Source organism: Thamnophis sirtalis, unplaced genomic scaffold, assembly GCF_051295495.1.
Source record: "Thamnophis sirtalis isolate CommonGarterSnake01/CBP01778 unplaced genomic scaffold, rThaSir2_p1.2 scaffold_9, whole genome shotgun sequence".
Classification (NCBI taxonomy): domain Eukaryota; kingdom Metazoa; phylum Chordata; class Lepidosauria; order Squamata; family Natricidae; genus Thamnophis; species Thamnophis sirtalis.
The window spans coordinates 45,068,285-45,092,401 of record NW_028261389.1 but is presented as its reverse complement, the minus strand read 5'-3'; the positions used below and the strand labels follow the sequence as shown (position 1 = coordinate 45,092,401).

General features: G+C 38.2%; 1 protein-coding gene across 1 annotated transcript in view; it reads left to right on the top strand.

The window, feature by feature from the left end:
- Positions 1-24,117, top strand: part of TRHDE (thyrotropin releasing hormone degrading enzyme) — a 267,004-nt gene that overhangs the window by 215,275 nt on the left and 27,612 nt on the right. Inside the window, exon 10 of the mRNA XM_087723432.1 lies at positions 7,148-7,236. Within this exon, the coding sequence (XP_087579558.1) occupies positions 7,148-7,236 (89 nt within the window). The remainder of the gene's footprint in view (positions 1-7,147; positions 7,237-24,117) is intronic.

The following is a 24,117-nucleotide window of genomic DNA, read 5'->3' as shown; positions in this document are numbered from 1 at the left end:
CTGGAAAAGATAATCAGCAACAGATCTATGAACCGCTAGAACCAAGCAACCCAAAGCCAACATGGATTTGTCAAACAGATCAAGCCAAACAAAACTTATTTCATTATTTGACAAAGTGACTATATTAGGGGACAAGTGAAATTCCGTGGACATAGTATACTCGGATTTGAGTAAGACATTTGACAAAGTAGACCACAACCTACTTCTCAGACCTAGAAAAATGTGGAATAAGCAGCATCACCACCAAGTGGATTCGCAACTGTTTGCCAAAGCGCACTCAACTGTAGTCCTTAATGCAATTACATCTGCATGGAAGGAAGTAAGCAATGGTCTACCCCAGGGTTCTTTCTTATGACAGTAATCTTCATAAATGGTTTAGAAGAGGGGATACAAGGGAAACTCATCAAATTTGCAGACAACATCAATCTGGCAGGAATAGCCAACACCTCAAAAGATAGGCTGAAGATGGAGAAGGACCTTGACAGATTTGAACACTGGGTCCTATCTAAGAAAATGTAAATTAAAGGTAAGAAAAGTAAGATTTTACACTTGGGAAGAAAAACCAAATGCACATGTATAGAATAAGTGGAGCTTGGATCAATAACAATAACTGTGAAAGGGATCTATGAGACCTAGAAGAGAAGCACATAAATATGAGCCAGCAGTGTGCTGCAGCTACCAAAAAGCCAATGTAGTCCTAGGATGATATTTTGATACAAGATATTTTAGGATTACATGATTATGTCTTGATGGTGACAGGTATACATCTGCCCAAAATTGCCTTGACACAATTGATGACTTGGGCAGAAATGGCTCTATTTCTTCCTGCCAAACTTTGGAGCCTTGAAAAAATATGTCAAAATTGACACTAGCTCAAGATCATTATTAGAAATTTTCCATTAAGGTTTGTGGTGATTAGGTCTTCCCAGCCAGCAGTGTGTAGCTGTAGCCACTTCATGTGAATCAAAGTCACATGAAGTGTTTATAATATCTTGGTAAGGCCATACTAGGGATACTGCATCCAGTTTTGGTTGCCACAATACAAAAAGTGTGTTTATACTCCAGTGTAGAGAAGAGCAACAAAGATGATCAAGGCACTGGGGGCTAAAACATATGAAGAACGGTTGCAGGAATTGGTAGGTGTAATTTAATGAAAAGAAGGACTAGGGGTTACATGATAGCAGGGTTCTACTATCTCAGGGGTTGCCACAACCTATTCAACCCATTCTCTAAAGTACCTAAAGGCTGGGCAAGAAGCAATGGAGGGAGAGAAGAGGAGAGGAGCAACCTAGAACTAAGGAGAAATTCTACGGTGGTTCTCCTCTTACCTCTCCGGTAGGTCGCAGTCGGTGTTGGTCGGGGGACAGAGGTCGACCTCCAGGCCCATCAAATATGGGGTGCCGCAGGGTTCGGTCTTGTCCCCCCTCCTATTCAACATCTACATGAAGCTGCTGGGTGAGATCATACGACGGTCCGGGATAAAGTACCATCAATATGCAGATGATACTCAATTGTATCTATCTGCCCAGTGCCAGCTCAGTGTAGCTGCGGACGTGATGTGCCGAAGCCTGGAAGCTGTCAGGATCTGGATGGGGATGAACAAATTGGTAGTCAATGTCGACAAGACCGAGTGGCTTTGGATGTTGCCCCCGAGGGACAGTTCAAACAGTCTGTCCTTGATCCTGGGGGGTGAAAATTTACACCCCTCAGAGAGGGCTCACAATTTAGAGGGTCCTCCTGGATTTGCAGCTGACACTTGAACACCATCTGTCGGCTGTGACCAGGAGGGCCTTTGCCCAGGTTCTCCTGGAACACCAATTGTGGGCCTACTTGGACAGGGGGACACTTCAGATGGTCACTCAGGCCCTTGTCACCTCAAGGCTTGATTATTACAATGCGCTCTACATGGGGCTACCCTTGAAAAGTGTTCGGAGACTACAGCTAGTCCAGAATGCAGCCGTGTGAGCGATATTGGGTATACCGAGATACACCCATATTACACCTGTCCTCCGCGAGCTGCACTGGCTGCCAATTGGTCTCCGGACGCAATTTAAGGTGTTGGTTATTACCTTTAAAGCCCTACATGGCTTAGGACCAGCCTATCTGTGAGACCGCCTACTGCCATACACCTCCCAACGGCCGATAAGATCCCACATGGTGGGCCTCCTTCGGTTACCATCAGTGTCGGCTGGTGGGTCCCTGGAGGAGAGCCTACTCTGTGGCTCCTCCGACCCTGTGGAATCAGCTACCCCCAGAGGTCCAGACCTTACTCTCATGGCCTTCAGGAAAGCCGTTAAAACCTGGCTGTTCTGGCAGGCCTGGGGCTGTTGACCTTAGTGTTAAGGTCCAGCCCCGATTAGAACGTATGTGTGTTGTGAATTTTAAACTATTTTTTTTTTTACTTATTTTGCTTTTTTTTTTTTTCTTCTTTCGTTGTAAGCTGCCCGGAGTCCTCTGGGATTGGGCGACCTATAAATTTAATAAATGAATGAATGAATGAATGAATGAATGAATGAATGAGACTGGGCAACCACTTCTCTGAAATGGTCTCCTGCTTGAGTGGGGGTTTGCACTGGAGGACCTCCAGGGTTCCTTCCAACTGCATTATTCTGTTCTGTTATTATGCTATTTGTTTTTCTATGATTACGTGTATCCATCTCATCAATCTCATAAATCCCAAGAAAGTCCAAAATGGTATAGTATCATGATGGCGAACCTATGGCACGCGTTCCACAGGTGGTACTCAGCATCCTCTCTGTGGGCACGCAAGCCATCAGCCTAGTTCAGCTCCAGCACGTATGCACGTGTGCCTCCCACCAGCCAACTGGTCATTGGGTCTCTTCCATGCATACATGGGGGGCATGCGGGAGGGGACATGTGCACAGCTGATTTTCAGCCTTCCGGAGGGCTGGGGGGAGGCCATTTTCACCCTTCCCAGGCTTCAGGAAAGCCTCTGGAGGCTGGGGAAAGCAAAAAGTGGTCCCAACAAGCTATCTGGAAGTTCAAGTACAAATTTCCAGTTGGCCCATTGGCCCTGTTTTTCACACACCCCCAGGCTCCGGAGGCTTTTCTGAAGCCTGGGGAGGGCAAAAATGGTCTCCACCGGCCCTCTGGAGGCCCTCTGGAGGCCCTCTGGAAGCTAGAAATGGATTGTTTCCAAACTTCCTGTTGGCCCGTTGTACCCTGTTTCACCCTCCCCAGCGTCTGGAGGCTTTCCTGAAGACTGGGGAGTGTGAAAAACAGTCCCAATGGGCCAACCAAAAGTTCGGAAACAATCCGTTTCCGGCTTCCGGGGGCAGGAGGGCATTTTTGCCCTCCCCAGGCTTCAGGAAAGCCTCTGGAGCCTGGGAAGGGGTCACATGCGTATGCACAGATGGGCGGAGAGTATAGAATTGGTGTGGGTTATATAAATTAAGATATTAGTTGAAAAAAGATACATCATGCGTCACTTCAGATTGTCAAGAAACTCAGGAAGGACAGTAGACAGACTTCCTGGAGCCAATTATATAGGTGTTCAAATCTATGCAGAATTTCAAAATACTCAGGCTGCCTAGCCTTCTTGCATAATTTTTTAAGAAAAAAAATAGCACAATATATGTTGATATTGAAGATCCAGAGAATGTTACATTGGCATAGCATTGTGTTGTACATCATAGTATTGCATAAATTATTAAAAATCACCGCTAAATGTGTCTGATTAGCTTTTCCTACTGATAGTAGGAATTCCCTAAAACACTTAGTTCTTCAAGGGGAACATTATATTACAGTATTACACTATTTTCTTTGTAAAATTGTTTTCTTGACATACAATAACTCCATCTTTTCTGGATTAATGTTGACCAAGCCCATGATTGATTTCATTTTACAGTAATTCTTCAGCTTTCCTAGGCTGAATAGATAGAAAAAAATTGTAACAAGGGAATAAAATATGTCCTATAGTTCCAAGAGAATATAACGTATGTTTAGAAACATTAATTTAAAATAATCTTACCTATAAAAGTTAATGCAGTTTTATAATAATTCTTCTGTTACTGATGTACATTGCTATAATTCAATTATTAATTTATTAAAAATGCAACTGTTACTGTTTTAAACTTGGAAAATTTCAGTATATTCTAATATCATATGTTATTGATTCTTGTGTAGGCTTATTGTCATGTTTATAATAAATATGGAAATTTGTGTAGATGTGTTTTCTAATAAGTATAGAAATTGAAGGAAACGTAAGAGAGGAATGAAAAAGTACAGAGTGGAATATTTGAAAAGAAAAACTAATTCTGACAGCAAAAACATTTTAGGAATGCAGTTCTGGGTGAATTACAGATGGATTTGATAACCTAAGTCTTAACTGAATCAATTAAGACTTTCACACATATAAAGATGCATGTTTACCTGAATTGCTTATTTCTGAAATATGCTTACAGCTTTCTGCAAAAGTCCTGATCAATTATAGCAATGAACATTTAATTGTGGGTAAAAAAAAAATGAAAATAATGAATTAAATGCAAATGTTAATCTTTTAAAAATAGAAGAGGAAACAGTAAAGGGAACTAATTTAATTTGCTACAGCATAGAGCAAATTTCCATTCTTTAGAAAATACTGCCACTAATTTCATTGGTATGTTGAAAACTTGAGAACAAAATGTGGTGAAGTTTATTATTTCTTCACTAGTCAGTGGAACCTATTCATAAATAACTGATATAATATACAAATACACACGAAAGCCTAAAATTAATTATCCCAACTATTATCATCATGCATTTGCCCAGCTTTCTAGTCTAGTCATCATGCATAATGCTGTAGAATTCAGCTTTCTGCATATTTCACTTTTATCATTCTTTCATTTAGTCTACATTTAGTAGCTGCCTTGCATATAACATTTTTAAAAGAATGTTTTCATTTAGGTATCCACTGCAAGCCAAACCATTGCAGGTTCATAGCCTCTCAATGAAAGTGTGTGTTTGTGTGTGTGTGTGTGTGTGTGTGTGTGTGAGAGAGAGAGAGAGAGAGAGAGAGAGAGAGACAGACAGAGACAGAGACAGAGAGACAGAGAGAGAGACAGAGAGAGAGAGAGACAGAGACAGAGAGACAGAGAGAGAGAGACAGAGAGAGAGAGACAGAGAGAGAGACAGAGACAGAGAGACAGACAGAGAGACAGACAGACAGACAGAGAGACAGAGAGACAGAGAGACAGAGAGAGGGGGGGCAGAGTATTTTTATTCATATGACACAGCTTACACTTGCTGACTTTGACATTCTTTGAGTGTTACATTCACACTATCTTTGGTTTTGACTGATCCTAATACTTAAACATAATTACCAATGTGGTCATGTACCGTATTTTTCGGACTATAAGATGCACCAAGATTTTGAAGAGGTAATTTTTTTAAAAAGGTTTTTGCACTCTGCAGGCCTCCCAAACCCTCTACATGCTCCAGTTTTTGCAAAAATCAGAAGCTTGGGGACGCTTTTAGAGTGCTCCTGGAGGCTTGGGGGGGGGAGGCAAAAATGAGCAAAATCAGCCTATTTTTTGCTCATTTTTGCCTTCCTCAGCCCTCAGGAGCACGTTGCAGATGTCCCAAACCCTCGGCACATCCAATTTTTAGAAAAATGGGATGGATGTGGGTGGGGTTTTGGGAAGCCAAAAATACCTGTGATCCTTGGCTTTATTTCATGTGCCTTAAAAAAAATGTTGGCCCTTTGCAAATGATAAATTCAGGCCTGAAGGAAAAGTCAACTGTCCTCCATAGGCAATCTGATACGTAAACAAAATAAACATAAAAGAAACTGTCAAAAACAGAAAAAGGAGTGTTTTTTTCTTAGAACTTTTTCCCATATACTTCTGTCATCATATGTTACTCCCTTCACTCTGCAAATAATTATTGTGTTTTCCCGAAAATAAGACAGGATCTTATTTTCTTTTGACACCCCCCCCCCCCCAAATAAGGGCTTGGATTTATTTTTGGAGAGGTTTTATTATTTTTGAAGTGCAGGAGGCAGCAAGCGTGGTCACCTCATGGCTGATGCTGTGCTGCAATATTTTCGGGGAGGGCTAATTTTAGTGCATGTGCTCAAAAGGTCTTATTTTCAGGGAAACATGCTAGCATGTCATATAAACTTCAAAAGGACATCAATTTTTTTTCAAAAGATTTCTGTTAAATAAGAAATCAAAATGTACAAATTGCATTACCTGTTCAACTGTTAATTATATCAAAATGTATTTTGTTGCAGCAATTTTGGGAAAGGGTGTTTTATTTTTGCTTTGTTTATATTTTATTGTTCACTTTGATGTCTTCAGTATGCCACCATTGTGAAAAATGTCTATAAACTTAAAACACTTGATTATAAGTAGTCCTTGACTTACATCCATAATTGAGCCCAACATTTCTGTTGTTAAGTGAGATATTCGTTGAGTGTTGCCCTGTTTTACGACCTTTCTTGCCACATGTGGCAAGTGAATAAGTGCAGTTGATAAGTTAGTAACATGTTGTTAAGTGAATCTGGCTTCCCATTGACTGCTTATCAGATGGTCACATGACCTGAGGACACAGCAATGGTTATAAATACAAACCAGTTGCCAAGTATCTGAATTTTAATTACATGGTCATGGGGATGCTGCAAAGGTTGTAACTGTAAAAAACCATCATAAGCCACTTTTTTCAGTGCTGTTGTAACTTTGAACTAAATGAACTGTTGTAAGTCAAGAATTACCTGTACTGAAATATGAGTAATTATAAAGGGATTATCGATAAATTTTTAATGATAGCCTTATGAAAAAGGCATATTGTTACTGAAACCAAAATGTACACTGTTGCCACAGCCTGTTCCCCTTAAATTACTCTTAGGGGGAGGGGCTGTTGTATTAGTTATTGTCTTTTCTATTTTCTTATTTATTTCTATTTTATTTTATGAGAAATTATCATTCAATGGTAGTACATTTTGTTTTAAAAAGAAAGATGAATAACTGTCTTACTCCTTTGTTGCTATTCACAAATTGATTTTAGAAACAAGGTAACATGTTAGAATCAAAATATTTGCTCTCTTACTGAACATGCTTGATACCTTTGATATAATTCCTGATTGCTGTTGAGTGAGAAGAATCATTTCAGTGTTTTTATTCTTAGAACCCATTCCTTTGTCTTGCAGCTACTTGTGGCAGATTCCATTAACAATTGCAGTAGGAAATACAAGCCACATCTCATCAGAAGCAATTATATGGGTGTCTAACAAATCAGGTAAACATAAACTTTCCTCCCAGTAGAATCTCATAAAGCATTCGTGTGTTTTTCTGAACTATTTCTTCATAATGGATCGTAGAAAAATAATTAGTGTTGCTAAACATAGATTTTGTTTTGGAAAAATGTGTTGTAAAAAAAGAATCTCAAGATTTTCCTGCCGTAATAAAAATAGGAAAAAAAATGAGAATTATGAAATATCTACTTTATAACACAACATAGTTTGGAAATATTTGTCATATAAAATCTGTGATAAATTTATAAAAAATATATTTCGTTTATAGATAGTGTAAAATTTAAAATTTAAATTCTGATTTAATCCCAGTTAACTCAAGAAAATTATTAAAAAAAATTCTGATTCTTCAGTCAGTCCTTTTCTGATGTTAGCAAAGAGGGTTTCTTTTAATCTTGGCTTTTTAAGCTTCTGCCACCATCATCCTTTTTTTAAAAAAAAAAGTCGCCCCACCCCATACAATTTTAGTAGGAAATTACCTCCAAGTCACTTGGAGTCTCAATAAACAGCTTTGGACTTGGAATGAAGAAGACAGGAAACCTATCTAGCAAGTGTTATATGCTGTTTCTCTTAGGTGTTTTTCTCACTTATTCTTCTAAGCATGAAGTAGATCATTCCTGAATTGGCACAGTCTGCTTGAATGGAAAGACATGCCCTAACTGTGAAAAGAAGATAAAATGAACCAATTTCATAGAGAAGTTATAATAATGTTATTCTTTGCTGTAATTATATGAAAGGGAGCAGTCAAAACATGTGGTTTTCTTTCCCTTTTGTTCTTTAACAGTTGATTAATTGTAATATCTTAGAACATGGTGCTCGGTAAAATAGAGTATTTGTCCTTTTAAATAATCCTAATTATCATAAGGCAGATTTTTGGCTTTAGACATAGTTGACTCAGATTTTCAAAGTTATTCAGATAACTTACTGATTCAGAGCTGGATGTTGAAGCCATGGTTTTTTTAGGGGTGTGTGTGTGAGAGAGAGTGTAAAAGAGAGAAGCTATGTGACTGCACCTTCCTTTGCTTAAACCAATTCTTTAGATTCATTCTTTGTATTCAAATTCACTGATCCTATCATCAAAAAGAAAGCCAATAGCAGCTAGCAGTCACTGATAAACTATTACATATATTTCTAAGGAAATATATTGAAAATTACCAGTTTGGGAATAAAGCTAATTCATTTTGAAAGCTGTATTTATTCATGAGCAATTCCATTTTACTTCATTTATATGCTAATTAATATGCAGACAGTGAGAGAGGATTGAATGGTGCCAGGTTCATGGAACCCAAGAATTTATACCATACAAATCAGTAGCAATAGTGGTATTAGATTCTAGTCAATGTATTTCAAATAGTATATAGGGATATGTATGGTATGCACGTTAAGTATGAATGGTTGGCTAGTGTGCATGAATGTCATGATGGCCAGGCTGATCCAAGGTACATTAATGAAATTTGATAAGCTTAGCAGATTGTTAGTATCTGAAGGATTAATTTTGGAAGACATGTCACTAGGAGCAGTTCTAAAAGCAATATATAGTATGCAAGATATCTTGTTCATTTTTCTGGAAGGTACCTTGCATTCAAAATGTTCATAACAAAAGAATATTTAGGAAAGTTGCTTTCTTTTGAAAAGTTCTTTGATGCATGAATAACCTAATCATACTTATATTTGCCTTTGTATGTATGCCTTTATGAAACAAAGTGACAATATTCCTTGTACGCCTACTGACAGAACTGGAATGCTGTAGACTGGCATCTTCAATTCCACGGTCAAAAAAAATAAGTAGAATCTTAACTAATTATGTATTTATGTATTTTAATTGGATGTCTTTGGATGATGGAAGACCATGTCCATTATGTGTCTTCATTGATTCAAAAAATACTGGCCACTTTATATGATGAAGAAGCAGTCTCAAATAATAGAAGTTGTCACTTTGTGGAGAAATGATATACTCTCGACTAAGAACCCTGGCTTTAAAAATTCTAGAGAACTCCTCCACTCTTTTTCCAATCTTCCTTTTCCCCCCAACTCTTATTTGTCAAGTGTAGGATCTTGAACTATCTACATGGTACAGTGTTTTTGCAAATGAATTGTGCACACAAAGATCCAGGAATTCTGTCAAAGTAGTTTTTGCTTTATCATTATTTATTGCATAGCAGCATTACTGGTTAGAATACTTTTTTTCTTAAAAGTTTTTTCCTTTTTTTCTTTTAAAACAAACATTTCATTATTCATCAATCAGTGTTTCATCTGAGTACAAATTTTAATGAGTTTATTCCTTTAATTGCTAGTGTTAATATCATTTCTGCACAATCTAATATTTACTTAATCACATTTTCATCTTTAGGGATTTCTTCAGCTTTCCAATTTTGTACAAATGCAATTCTTGCTGCAGTTATTACATGAATAATCATATATATATCTATTTTCTTTACTATATTTCCTGGTAAGATACCCAACAAGAACAATTCAGGTTTTAATTCAATATGTTGCTGCACCATCTTCTCCATTGGTTAAAATACTTGATGCTGTTGAGGAAGGTATACTTGAAGACAAGCACCAGCTGATTCCCTCTCATGAATTTGAAATCCAAGTATCAATACAACAGCTTCACAGGGCCCAATATATCTGCCTGTCAAGGAATGTGTGATCTTTCATCTTCTCTGTTCAAATGCAAAATTGCCTGATGCTTCCCTTCATGGTGACATATTTGATGGATTTGACAAATGAGCATATTTTTATATTGAGAAGACAATAACCTTCAATGCTACCTATTGAGAAATTAAAGTTTGACTCTTGTCCTTTTTTTAATTGAAATTTTATTGAAAAAGGCTTTTACAAATATTTACCTCCCCCCACCCGAGCCCAGCCCCCCCAACCTTCCCCCGCCCCGACTTCCCAGAACAAATACAGGGTATAAATCTTTAACAAAGATGTTCTAAAATAAACTTAAAGAAAGTTAGTATCATCTTTCAATTGAGCTTTAACTCCTGTTTTCTTAGGCTAACTCTAAACAGATTATATCATTCCTCGCTTTTTCAGTCATAAACTATTTGGAATTTCTTAGTCCCATATTTATTTTGAATATAGTCAATCCATCTTCTCCACTCCAGTTTATATTTTTCATTTGAGTGGTCCTTAAGATATGCTGATATTTTAGCCATCTCTGCTAAGTTTGTTACTTTTAATGTCCATTCTTGAATAGTAGGCAAATCTTCCTTCTTCCAGTATTGCGCCATCAACAGTCTTGCTGCCATTATTAAGTGCAAAATCAAGTTAGTCTCTATAACAGTACAATCAGTAGTTATACCTAACAGAATAACTGAGGGGTAAACTTTATTCTTTTTTAAAGAACATTTTGCATAATCTACCATATTTTTATCCAAAATGCTTTAACCTTTTTACAAGTCCACCATATATGGTAATATGTAACATCAACACAATCACACTCCAGCATTTAGGTTGTAAATTCGGATACATACAAGTCAGTTTTTTAGGATCTAAATGCCATCTATAAAACATCTTATAAAAGTTCTCTCTCAAATTTTGGGCTTGTGTGAATTTTACATTTCTTACCCATATCTTTCCCCATGTATCCAACATTATTGGTTCTTCAAAATTTTGTGCCCACTTAATCATACAATCTTTGACTAATTCTGTTTCTGAGTCCATTTCTATTAATACATTATATAACCTTTTTATATGCATTTGACGCTTGAGGGTCGCATAACTAGACTCTTGTCCTTCTTTTTTTTAAAAAATATATTTTATTCATTTTTCACATTCCATTTGCAATCACTTATATACAGGGTATTTACTATAAGAAAAGAAAAAAAGAAAAAGGGAATAAAACGAACAAATAAAAAGGAAACACAACTCATCATTCACAACCCCACCTAACCCTTCCATCCTCCATACACCCCATCTACCCCCTCCAACTTTCCTTTCTCCCTCTAACACTCCCCTCCTACTTACCTTTCCCCTCAAACCTTCCTTCTCCCCTTACTCCCCAGACACCCTCCTTACATTCCCCTTACTCCTTCCTTACTCCTCCCTCTTCTTTCCCTCTACCTCCCTCCTTGGTGTATGCCTTTATTCGAGTGTTGTTTGATCTGATAAAAGTAAAATGAACCAAGGAAAATAAAATAAAATAAAAGAAAAGAAAAGAAAAAAAGAACCACCGTATATAAATACATTCTTGTTCTTATTAAGACTATGTTGACACCCCCCCACCCCCACCCCCACAAATCCCCATCCCTAATCCTCCCGACTTCCCAGGGCCCACACCTGGCACTACCTTCTGTCTAAAATATCTTGTATACATATGGATTGAAAAATAAAAGTAATATGTCAAAAGAAAGAAAAACAGAAAAAAAAGAAGAGAGAAAAGAAAAGAGAAAAGAAAAAAAAGGGGAAAAAAAAGAAACCACTCTTTGTGTTGATCTCAGCCCCCCATCTTTATCTATGCTTAAATAGTATAAATCATTCTATCTATATTTTATTCTCGTCTCTTACTTCTTTGCTATTTACCCCAACCTTCTGTAGGCTCTCCCGTTCCTCTTCCTAAACCTCATGATCCCTTCCGATAAAATTTAAGCAACGTGGTTCATGCCAGATCAAATATGACTTTACAGAAGAGTAATCAAACTTTCCCTTCTAGTAAAATTTAAACAGCGTAAATGATCTTTCTTAACCTCCTTTTCAAACAGTAATTCAAAATAATCTAGCCAGGCTTCCCCTTCTTAGTAAAATTAAGCAGCGTAGATCAAATATTACTTTACACAGAGATCAATTTCTATCTTAAGATAATTCCAACCGACTTTCTCTTCTAATAGGATTTAAATAACGTAGTTCATTCCACATGCATTTTACCCTCATCCCTTACTTGTCTGATATTTTCCACTATCAAATTTATACTAGCATTTGTTTAAAATCTAACTCAAAGCAATTTCAACCAACTTTCCCTTCTAGTAAAGGTTAAATAGCATGGATCATTCCACATATTCAAATAATACTTTCAACAAGAGTCAGTTAACCTTCTGTTTTAAAGTAGTCCCTTCTAACAAAGTTTAAGCAACATAAGTCATTCCGCATTCTTTTTACACTTATCTTAAGATAATCCCAACCGGCTTTCTGTTCTAATAAGCTTTAAACAACGTAAATCATTCCACATATATTTTACCCTCATCCCTTGTTTGTCTGATGTTTACCACTATCAAATTTATGCTAACGTTAATTTAAAATCTAGCTCAAAGTAGTTTCACCCAGCTTTCCCTTCTAATAAGAATTAGTCCGCTTTTTCTACCGGAGAGAGGTCTCAAACCCCCATTCGGTCCTCAACTTTGGCGAGTATTTTGAAATGTCTAAATTCTCGATCTCCGTTTTTCTGCTTCTCCGAGGGAGGAAGGGCTACCCCCTCCATCTTGCAGCCACATGGCCTGTCGCTTGCCTTCTCCTTCCGCTTGTCTCTCCTCTCTTCCAAGCGAATCAGGAAGTCCCGCCTTCAGAGTCCTACAATAGAAATCTTGAGCCTCCGAAACAGAGTTAAGACGAAATCTTTGATTCTCAAATGTAACCGTAATGCCGGCAGGGGCCTCCCATCTGTATCGAATCTGTTGACTCCTAAGCTCCTTAGTTAAAAAGGTGTAGTCCCTTCTTGCTTTCAGCATCTGGAAAGGAATATCTTTGAAGACAATCAGGTCCTGGCCATCAACTCGGAGACTGTTATTATGAAACTTTTGGACAATCGCATTTCTAGATTCTTTTGTAAAGAAATGTATAATTATGTCCCTCGGGAGCTGTCGCTGTTCCGCTATCAATGAGTTCTGGCGATAGATTTTCCGAATCTGCCAATCAAAGTTAAGTCCCGGGCTTCCCACCGCATGGCTGAAGGCTTCAGCAAAGGTCTGTTTCAGATTTTCTTGCTCCTTTTCACGGAATCCTCTGACTCTTATTGCAAATGCCTTCCTATTAAAATTTATCATCATAAGCTGTTCTTCATTGTCTCTAATTTTTTGTTGTAAAATTTGAATATTGGTAGTCAAATTAAAATTAGCCTTCTCCAAACTTTCCAATTTGTTCTCTATTTCAGCAGAGTAATCTGACAGGGCAGACACGGCTGCAAACGTATTCGCCTTCATTTGATTAACTTTAGACCTTAAATCATCATATAGTTCCAATACAAATTCCTTAATTTCTTGTTTAAAGGCATTAAACGTTTTAAGGAGATATTCCTGTGTTAAAAATTCTCCAGTAGAGGGCATAGGAGACAAAGGCTGTGGCTCCAGTAAAAATTCTTTAAATTCTTTAGACACATTTGTAGCAAGACGCTTCTTTGACCTGGGTGCCATAATAAATAAACAAGTAAGCAGCGCTTTGCTCCCCTCTATTTCCAAAGAAGAAGAGTTTATTTTGTTAGGGAGCGGTCTGCAGGAAGGTAAAACCGGCTAAGTACATTCACTATCAATCATCCACGGAGAGAAATCGCCATTTTGAAGTCCATTTAGACAAAGAAGTCTCTAAGACAAATGGTGCTGGTATTTAAGATAGTAATAAAAGCATAAATCTCACAGGGGTGGGACCCGCCCGTATCAATTCTAGCTTGAAAAAACTTTGTTTTGTCCTGGGGGGGGCTAGCCTGTCTGGGGCTGCCAAAAAAAAAAAGGCAGCTGAGAAGAACTGGCTGGAGATGAAAGCTCCGCTCCGGCTGGATCTAATCTCTATCCACAGCCAAAAAAAAGAAAAAGGCTGTGGCTTACGAATAGACCCTAGCCTACAGAGCTACTCCCTGCCCCTTTCTTAGCCAAAAAGAGGTGCTATCTATGATCTTATTTAGATATACAGACCAGATCTCTGAGGAGCTCGGTGGAGCCCTCCTCGGCAACAGGCCACGCCCCCAGGAAGTCGTCCGCCCCCAGGAAGTCGTCGACTTTTGTCCTTCTTAATGTCTTTTAAATACTCCCATTTCTGAAGACTATTTCCTGTGGATTGGATATGAATCATCACCACACATTGTACGCTCACTAAATGGCTTTGGGTATTCTTACTGCATGTACCACTTTTACAACATTCTGCGTTTCTGCTGAAATGTGGACCATGCATCATGTGCTTTGATACCAATTTATAGAGCTTTGAATCTTCATTGGGTCTGGCATTTCAGCTTGCAGAAATGTATTATAAATTTGTCATCTTGGCTTGAATGCTTCATCAAGCCACAGTAGACAGTGCAAATGAGGAAGACCCCACTTTGCACATAAACAATCTTCCTACCAAAGAGACCTTGTGTTCCACTGAGGTACTACTGGTATATAAACAACTTTCTCTTCAAGTTGATTACTTGCAATTAAATCTGCCCAATCATTTGGCTACTAATTCAAAAAAAGATCTTATTTTATTTATTGCCAGTTTGGATTGCATGTAAATGTAATGAAAAGTGAATCATTGCTATATATATATATATATGTGTGTGTGTGTGTGTGTGTGTGTGTGTGTGTGTGTGTCTGTGTGTGTGTGTTTTATTTGTGCTGATAAATAAATAAAGGGAGACTAGTATAGATCTATTTCAAGCTATTTAGCTCTCATCAGCTAGCCATACCCTTGCTGGGATTCGAACCTGTGCTGTATTGTATCTTAGGCAAACGTCTTAGCCATTATGCCACAGGTCTCCTCCTTATCAGCTGAAGCCAGGGAAGAAGGTATATATTTAGTGTCACAAACCCTGGTAAGCCCCAATTATGGGAGGAAGCTAACTAACAAAGGCAACAGTAAAAATATTGGGTTTCTGTCGTGATGGACTCTTGTGACAAGCCAATTGACAGATGATGGAAGCAGTTAGCTTCCTCCCATAATTGGGGATTACCAGGGCTTGTGACACTAAATATATACCTTCTTCCCTGGCTTCAGCTGATAAGGAGAAGACCTGTGGCATAATGGTTAAGACATTTGCCTAAGATGCAATACAGCACAGGTTCGAATCCCAGCAAGGGTATGGCTAGCTGATGAGAGCTAAATAGCTTGAAATAGATCTATACTAGTCTCCCTTTATTTATTTATCAGCACAAATAAAAAACACAAATATAACAAAGGCAACAGTAAAAATATTGGGTTTCTGTCGTGATGGACTCTTGTGACGAGCCGATTGACAGATGATGGAAGCAGTTAGCTTCCTCCCATAATTGGGGCTTACGAGGGGTTGTGACACTAAATATATATATATATATATATATATATATATATATATATATATATATATGTGTGTGTGTGTGTGTGTGTGTGTGTGTGTGTGTGTGTGTGTGTGTGTGTGTGTGTGTGTGTGTGTGTGTGTGTGTGTGTGTGTGTGTGTGTGTTTCTATATAAATATAGAAATAGAAATATAGAAATACACACACACACACACACACACACACACACACACACATATCATGGCATCTCAACATCATCCTTTCATATGTTTTGGTCCACAACAAATGTTGAACAGAATATAATGCATCTTGTGATGTTTCCAAAATCATCATCAGTCTACCTTCTATATATTGTTGATCTCAAGGTTGTTTGATTCATTTGGATGTAACTCAGCCTCTTGGCTTCAACCTTATCAGCCATGTCAACCATCTATTGTTCAAACAGACATCCTCCTCTTAGAATATTATTTAACTCATCCCATGATTCATTATTCAACATGCATAATAACACACAGCCATTATTTGCTTGTGGTTTGTGATTTGGAACTGATGATGCCAACCACCACCTCCAATAGGAGAGAAAAGAATTATTGAAAGCTATCATAGGAATGATGGGACTCTGAAATTATTTTCAAACCACCTCCTCATTCCTTCAACATAATATGGTGGGCAGGATCATTCTGCCCAGACTCCAGAGGTATAGGATGGGACTGGTCTACCTGATCTTTGGCAGTTAGTGATGGGACCATACTACCTGGTTTGTGGAGGCTTAGGCAAGCCTGATTTAATAAACTTCCAGGTGGCAGCATAGCAGTGCTAAAGTGGCCCTGGATTTGCCAAATTTCAAGCCCATGAGATAATAATGCTAATAATCCCTTATAGCAATAGCACATAGACATATATTGTTTCATAGTGCTTTATAGCCACAGAGTCAGCGTATCACCCCGAACAATCTGTCCTCATTTTACCGACCTCAGAAGGATGGAAAGCTGAGTCAATCCGGTGCGACTCAAAGTGCTGGCAGCTCACAGTCAGCAAAACTAGTCTGAAATGCTGCATTCTAATCACCATGCCACCATGGCTTATATACTTCATCTTAATTTTATTGTACTCATAACATGTCCCAAAGGTACTTTTCTAGGAAGCAACTGGACTTTCGTAAGTCCAGTTGCCTCCTGAAAAAGCACCTTTGGGACAACCATGACCTGGATGACTGAGAATCTTCATAGACTTTTACTCATAAAATGCAAACTCCATAGGGTAGGCAAAAAAAATGTCCTGGATATGATAATAAGAATAGAGGTAAAGCTGTCTTTTTTGAAAAGCAGATTACATATTTGGAAGGGGGAGGAAATGTGTCCTTTACATTATGAGTAAAGGAACTATAGTCAGCTTCAGTTTAGGAAGCAATTGAAAAAATAAAACAGGATGGGGAAGGACTAAGATATAATAAGTAGCTGTAGTGACTGACACCAGACAGATCCACTTTTTATTCCCTCTGCAGACATGGCAGATCACTTGGTGACTTTCAGCCCAATCTGCCTACAGTATTTTTTGTTGAAATTCAGGCTGACTATCAGGAGAGGTTTCCTAAGGATAATGGCTATTAAACAGAAGGACAGTCTCCTTAGAAAAATGATGGACTATGTATTGCTAACTTTTTTCAGTGGGCTAGATGATTGTTTGTTGGGAATAGTTTTGGTGATTTAAACCAGATCTTAAGTCCCTTAAAGTGTGCATATTCTTATGTTCTTTTAAATGTAATATTATGAATTCCCTTCTAGATAATTATAGATCCGGATTTTTACTATCTATAAGATGTTCTAATTTTTGACTGCTTTTGAAAAGGAAAACTTTGATGCATCAAAGTGAAGAAGATTTAAAGTGAGAAATAATATTGACGTTTATCATTTGGTTCTTTTTTTCTGATTTAAATTATAGTTGCAAATTTAAATTTATTAAATGTGAGTTCAGAGTAGAGATATGAAGCACAGAAAATTATTTATTTTTTCCTATTTTCCCCTCTTTTTCCTTTTAAAAATTCTTCTGTCCATTATAATAATGACGGTGACAATAGTGATGATATGATGTTGGTGGCCAATCTCTTATGTATATAATATTACACTGCTTGATGTTAAATGCCCAAATGAGATTCACAGTTTTTAAGAACAGAAAGTTATGGGGACCTCCCAAAATGCTTGTCCTTTGGAGCATTTTAAAAATAATAAATATGATTCTGAGGAGTTGCAATAAAAGGAAAGAATCTCCTTAAAATAAGTAGAGATGGTTGTGAACATGGAAGAGTTTGTAGGAAGAAGGAGAGAATATTTTGTGCTGAGTGACTTTGTTAACTTTTGTATCAAAATTAGCTTTCATAATTTATTGTTCCTATTTGCTAAATTGATGCAATTAGGGATATATCCAATCTTTTCTGTCTGTTTTGAATTGCATATCATTTGTTAGTCAGAATCTTTCCAACAATCATATTGTTGCAGAGAACAAATCCCATTGACATATGGTCCACTCCAGTGACGTGCAGTGAGGTTTATGGCTGGTGAGGCAAGTGGGCAAAAGCCGCTCTATGGTGGACACGGTACAGGGACTTTAAAGCCCTGCCACCGTGTCCGCCATACAGCGGGATGCGTCCCACTCGATGGCGCTCATCTTCTGGACACTTGGAGCCAGGCCTGCCCAGGGGCCATGGAGGGGAAAAAGTTTGGTTTCTCTCTGCCATTCAAGGTTAAGGGCTGCAGCATGGAGAATCCCAACTTTTTTCCTCTCCTTTTCCTCTTCCCCCACACGTTGCCCAGTTATGGGGCCAGCCTGCTCTGCCCCACAGTATTCAGGTGGAGGGGTCTGTTGGGGGGAGAAGAATTTGGTTGCAAAAACACCAAGGAGTGAGCAGCCTTGGAGGGTCTGTCCTCCTTCCCCTTTTCTCTCAACCCTGCAAAACCAGAAATCCCCCCCTCCAAGCAGCAACTGAGACTGTGCAGGGGGAGGGGGGCAGGAGAAAAAAATCAGACAAGAGAAACTGAAATCCAGGAAAGACAAAGCAATTCTGCAGCAAAAGGAGTTTCTGCAAAAATGGGGGGGGCAGCCGCAGCTTCCATAGATCTCTTGCTTTTAGTCATAATTGCCATCAGAGAAGATGGGGGGGGGGGGCAAGGAGGAAAAGGGTCCAAGAAGCCCAGAAATCTGAAGAGGTACATGCGGACGGGGTGACGAGCAAAGTGGAGGAGAACCGAAGGGGATTCTCTCCATTGTCTTCCTTCCTTCCTGGAGGGAAGACCAACAGGAGGCAGGGAAGTGGGCTGCATGGTCTCTGGGCTGCACCCTCTTTTTTAAAAAAAATGGTTGAAGCTGGCCCCCCCATCCCTCTTGGAGCTCTGCTTGTCTGTCCAAAATAGATTGCTAGGAAAAAGAAAAGAAAAAGCAGGGAATGAAGTCTGCAAGTTGGTGGCAATGCTCTTAAATTGCTTAAGAAAGGAAGATCCATCCTGGGAGCAACTCCTGGGTCCGTTTTCTTTAAGGCATCCACCAGCGGACCTTTGAGATGGCTGTGTGTGTGTGTGTGTGTGTGTGTGTGTGTGTGTGTGTGTGTGTGTGTGTGTGTGTGTTTTGTTTGTTTTCCCCAAAAGGCCACTAGAGTGCCTATCCCCACCCACAGGTTTTTCCAGATGCTGCAGTGGAACAAGAGAGAGAATGGGGGGAGGGGAACGGGCAGTTGTCCTCTATCAGGCTTGTGCATGAGGAAGGAGAAGCTGCTTCTCTCCCCCAAACTGGCTGGCCTGTTAATTTGAAAATGAGCAATAAAAGAGAAACATATTTCTATATATAACACTGAGAAGCATTGAGGAGCTGAGGGGTGTGTGTGTGAGAGTCAGGGAATTCCAGACCGAAAAGATTGTTTTGTATTCCAGTTAAATTAGAACTGGTTCTTTGTGAAGGATCTGTGAGAATTTTGAAATATTGCAATAAGGCCCAAGAAAAAAAAACTAAAGCAGAAAGGTTTAATTAAAAGAGAAGAGAAAAAATGGTAAAACATCCACTAAAGGCACTAAAGGCCTTTCTAATGTGTTTTCAAGTGTAGGATTGGAAATATTTGATTGACTGTATGCTTTAATGTTGAAAAAGAATAATCTTTATCAGTATAAGCAGAGGTGTATTCTTCAAGCTTTAATGCAGTTTGAAAAAATCATTGTAGTAAACTGAATACCACTATAGAACATCATTTCTCACCAAAAATGCAATTTAATGGAGAGTAAAGTAAGATTTTGCACAGGCAAGAAAAAATGTATAGAATAGGTGGTGCCTGGCTCAACTGCAATAACTATGAGACGAATCTGTGAGATGGAAATTTATCAAACAGATTCAATCTAGGAATGAGAAATTTCTTGACAGAACAATTAGAGAAATGGGATGCCTTCAGAAATTGTGGGTATACCATCACTGGAGGTTTTTAAGAAGAAATTTGTCCATAATAGTATAGGGTCTCATCTCATGCTTCCGCAGGGGTTGGACTAGAAAATCTCCAAGATCCCTTCCAACTCTGTTATTCTTTATAAATTTTTCTACTCAGTCTTACCAAGAGAATGGTGATAAACAATATTTGGAAATGTACAGCAGGTGGTCTTCTGACAGCAAAATCTCATACTAATCAAGGGGAAGATGACTTTGAAAATGCTTCCTCTCCCACCATAACATCAAGCCGAGGCAAGGACTGGTTGGGAAGGGTGGGGCAAGGAGAAGCAAGGCAAGGTGCCCCTCCATGTGAGTGACATCAAGTTGGCCATGCCTACCCAATAACATGACCTTATCCACCTAGTCAAGCCCACCCAGTCACATGACTGCCAAGCCACTCCCACCCAGCCACATGACTGCCAAGCCACTCCCACTCAGTCACATGACTGCTGAGCCACTCCCACAAAACAGGCCACACCTACTGAATAGGTTCAAAAAAAATTTGAAACTCACCACTGGTCCACTCACTGTAATCATAACCTTTTGCGCAAGAGAGCAGCATTTGGTCCAGAAGTTGCAAGTTCATGTTTAGAGAGATAAAAAGGAGAAAAGGTAAAAGACAAGTATGTTATTTAAATATTACATTTAGAGCCAATTCTTTCATTATAAGCATAATATTACTGCTAATATTAAGGAGATATTTTTATTAAACATTTGACCCCACATTTTGCAAGGAGGAAAAACTTTTCAGTAGTAGGTAAATAGTAAATATCCTTGCTAAGTGGATGGATGAGTGGATCAATAAGAATTGTTACCGAGGCTAATGGCGCTTGTGCTGGTAATCTCTGTGTATAAGAAGCACAAAAGGACAAATGGATTGAGTCTCACAGGAGCTTGCATGGAAGAAACTGAATTACACATGTAATTATGGTAGGTGAGATTGGGCTGTCTCTCTCCATATGGACTGTACTAGGATTACGGTACTTAACTAGGGTTCTTAACTTCTTAAGAAAGAAGACTTGAGAATAAAAGAAGACTAATTTTAGAAAGTGATGATAGCTATCAATCGTCTTATTTAAAAAATAACATTAGAATCAATAATTTCAAAGCAATCCCAATCCATAACAATGGAGAAGATGATTGCCTGATAGTGAAAACAAAATACTAAGAAAGGTTAAAGAAGAGATCAAAAAATTTTTTTCAGGCACAACCTCTTTTTTTTAAAGAGAAAATGAGAAAGAATAAATCTGGAGAATCTTTTGATAGCTGCTTGAAAAGATTCCTCCTTTTCCCCAAATCTTTTTTGCTAATAATTCTAATGTGATCGCTTAATCTGCCTCCTATTAGTTTTGAACAAATAACATTGCAGGACCAGCTGAGATAATGGGAAGAGGGAAGGAAACGAGGCAGAGGGAAACAGACTCATTTTGAGTTTCAAAAGATACTAAGATAGCAAGCTTTGCTGATAGCAAGCTCTATCTCTGAGCTTCTACAATACAAATTCTTTCTCTTATAAAATAAAGTGGATCATACAACACTGCATTCTGGAAATGTACTTCTCTCATTAGTGATTTGGTGGCTCTGAACATGGCCTGCTGGACTGAAAGACTTTTCAATTGGTTAGAAGCATATTGTCTCAATTGCCAGTACTCCTCCCTTTCCTCTGCGTAGACAGTTGTGATCTGTAATTGTGGCAGGGGTATAGTGTAGTATAGTATAGTATAGTATAGAATAGAATAGTTGGAAGGGACCTTGGAGGTCTTCTAGTCCAACCACCTATAGGAAACCCTATATCATTTCAGACAAATGGTTGCTTCTTAAAAACTTCCAGTGTTGGAACATTCACAACTTCTGGAGGCAAGTTTTTCCACTGGTTAATTGTTCTAATTGTCAGGAAATTACTTCTTAATTCTAGGTTGCTTCTCTCCTTGATTAGTTTCCATTCATTGCTTCTTGTCTTGCCCTCAGGTGCTTTGGAAAATAGTTTGACTCCCTCTTCTTTATGGCAACCCCTGAGATATCAGAACACTGCTATCTTGTCAATCCTTCTCTTCGTGAAATTAGACATACCCAATTCCAACAACCACTCTTTATGTTTTGGTCTCCAGTGCCCTAATCATCTTTGTTGCTCTTCTCTGCACTCTTTCCAGAATCTCAACATCTTTTTCACATCGTGGTGACCAAAACTGGATGCAGTATTTTAAGTGTAGCCTTACCAAGGCATTATAAAGTAGTATTAACAGTTCACATGATCTTGATTCTATCCCTCTGTTAATACAGCCTAGAACTATGCTGGCTTTTTGGCAGCTGTAACACACTGCTGGCTCATATTTAAGTCATTATCCACTAGGACTATACCTATGCATTTGTTTTTTTCTTGTCTAAATGTAGAACCTTACTTTTTTCACCATTGAATTTCATTTTGTTAGAGCCCAATGTTCAAGTCTGTTAATATTTTTCTGAATCTTAAGCCTATCTTCTGGAGTGTTGGCTATTCATGACAACTTGGTATCATTTGCAAATTTAACGAGTTCCCCATCTAGTCCCTCAACCAAATCATTGATGAAGATGTTGAAGAGTACTGGGCCTAAAACAGAGCTTGGGATGCCCCACCTCATACTTTCCTCGATGTAGATGCAGTTCCATTGAGGACTACATGTTGATTGTGGTTGGTCAGCCAGTTACGAATCCATCTGGTGGTGATGTTGTCTAACCTACATTTTTCTAGCTTATCAAGTAGTAGATTGTCGTCTACTTTGATAAATACCCTGCTAAAATCCAAGTAAATTATATCAACAGTGTTCCTCTGGTCCACTAATTTTGTTAGCTTGTCAAAGAATGCCAAAGATCTTGTCAAAGATTTATCTGGCATAATCTGTTTTTAGAAACCCATATTGGCTTTTGGTTATGACTTTGTTATAATAGATTCCTACATTACATAAATAATAACAAAATGGAAACTTTATTTGGTGTCCTTATATACTTCTATTGTAATTTTGGGTCAGTTAAAACACCCCCCTCCCCTTTACCTTATTCAGCATTACAATAGCAAGCAAAGAAGGAACAGTTTTTTAATAGTATCACAAAGTGTAGCACCAGAGGCTAGGGAGAAAAATAGAGCTTATTAAGAGCTCTACAGGGTTCCTGAACATTATTTGACCAGCAGTAGGAAGGAGGGACAATTGTTCACACAGCCACCCTGAACAGCTGCCTCTGTTCATAAAGTGAGGTCACAATGTGTCTACATTAGCTAAATAAAATGTAATATTTGCAATAGTGTGATATATAGATTTTTTTAAAAGCTGAATAGTACATTCAAGGATTGTTGATACAGAATAAATACTTTAGGAAAAAGAAACATTAATGGCAGCCAGTTCGTAGTATTTAAGAAATACGTAAGATATTTTATAGTGAAATTGTATATGCTTGCTATGATGTAGCAACATCAGTAAAATATGATAGAAATTGCATGGTGAAAGAAATTGTAGACATCAAAAAGTATAGCTGTCATTAGTAATAATATAGACCCTCACGAAAAACATTTTATCAGACATTCTTTACAATACCTACCTACTCATTTGAACTAATGTAACATGAAAAAAAATCCTTTGTAGGCATAAGTCAAAGTAAAACATGCCCTTAACTGTAAAAACAGATAGTCCTCAACTTGCAACCATAATTGAGCCCACAGTTACCATTGTAAGTCATGGTGGTCATTAAGTGGATCACCATGTGACCACAACCAGTTTCAGATCCTTTTTTGCAGTGGTCAATGCCACAGTTGTTAAGTACATGTGTAGTCATTAAGCAACACATTGTACCCAATGGGCATTTTTACTGGAGACCAAAAGTAAATGCCAGTTTCCAACAACAAAAAATAATAATAAATTCCAATCACATGAGTGCAGAACATTGTAAATAGACATACAGTGGATATAGAAAAATCTACACACTCCCCTGTTAAAATGCCAGGTTTGCGAGATGTAAAAATATCAGACCACAATAAATCAACTCAGAATTTTCCCACCTTTAATATAACATACTGTGTAAGCTGTACAAATCAAATGAAAAACTAAGTGAAATATTTTCAGTGGGGAAAAAAATAAAAAATTAGAATGTCCAAGCAATTCTTCTGAATTATTTTCAAAGTATACATAGTGTTAGTAGAATATTCAGTATAGCTTGTTGAAAATATGGAAGAGTCATTGCCTAGGCAAACAGGGC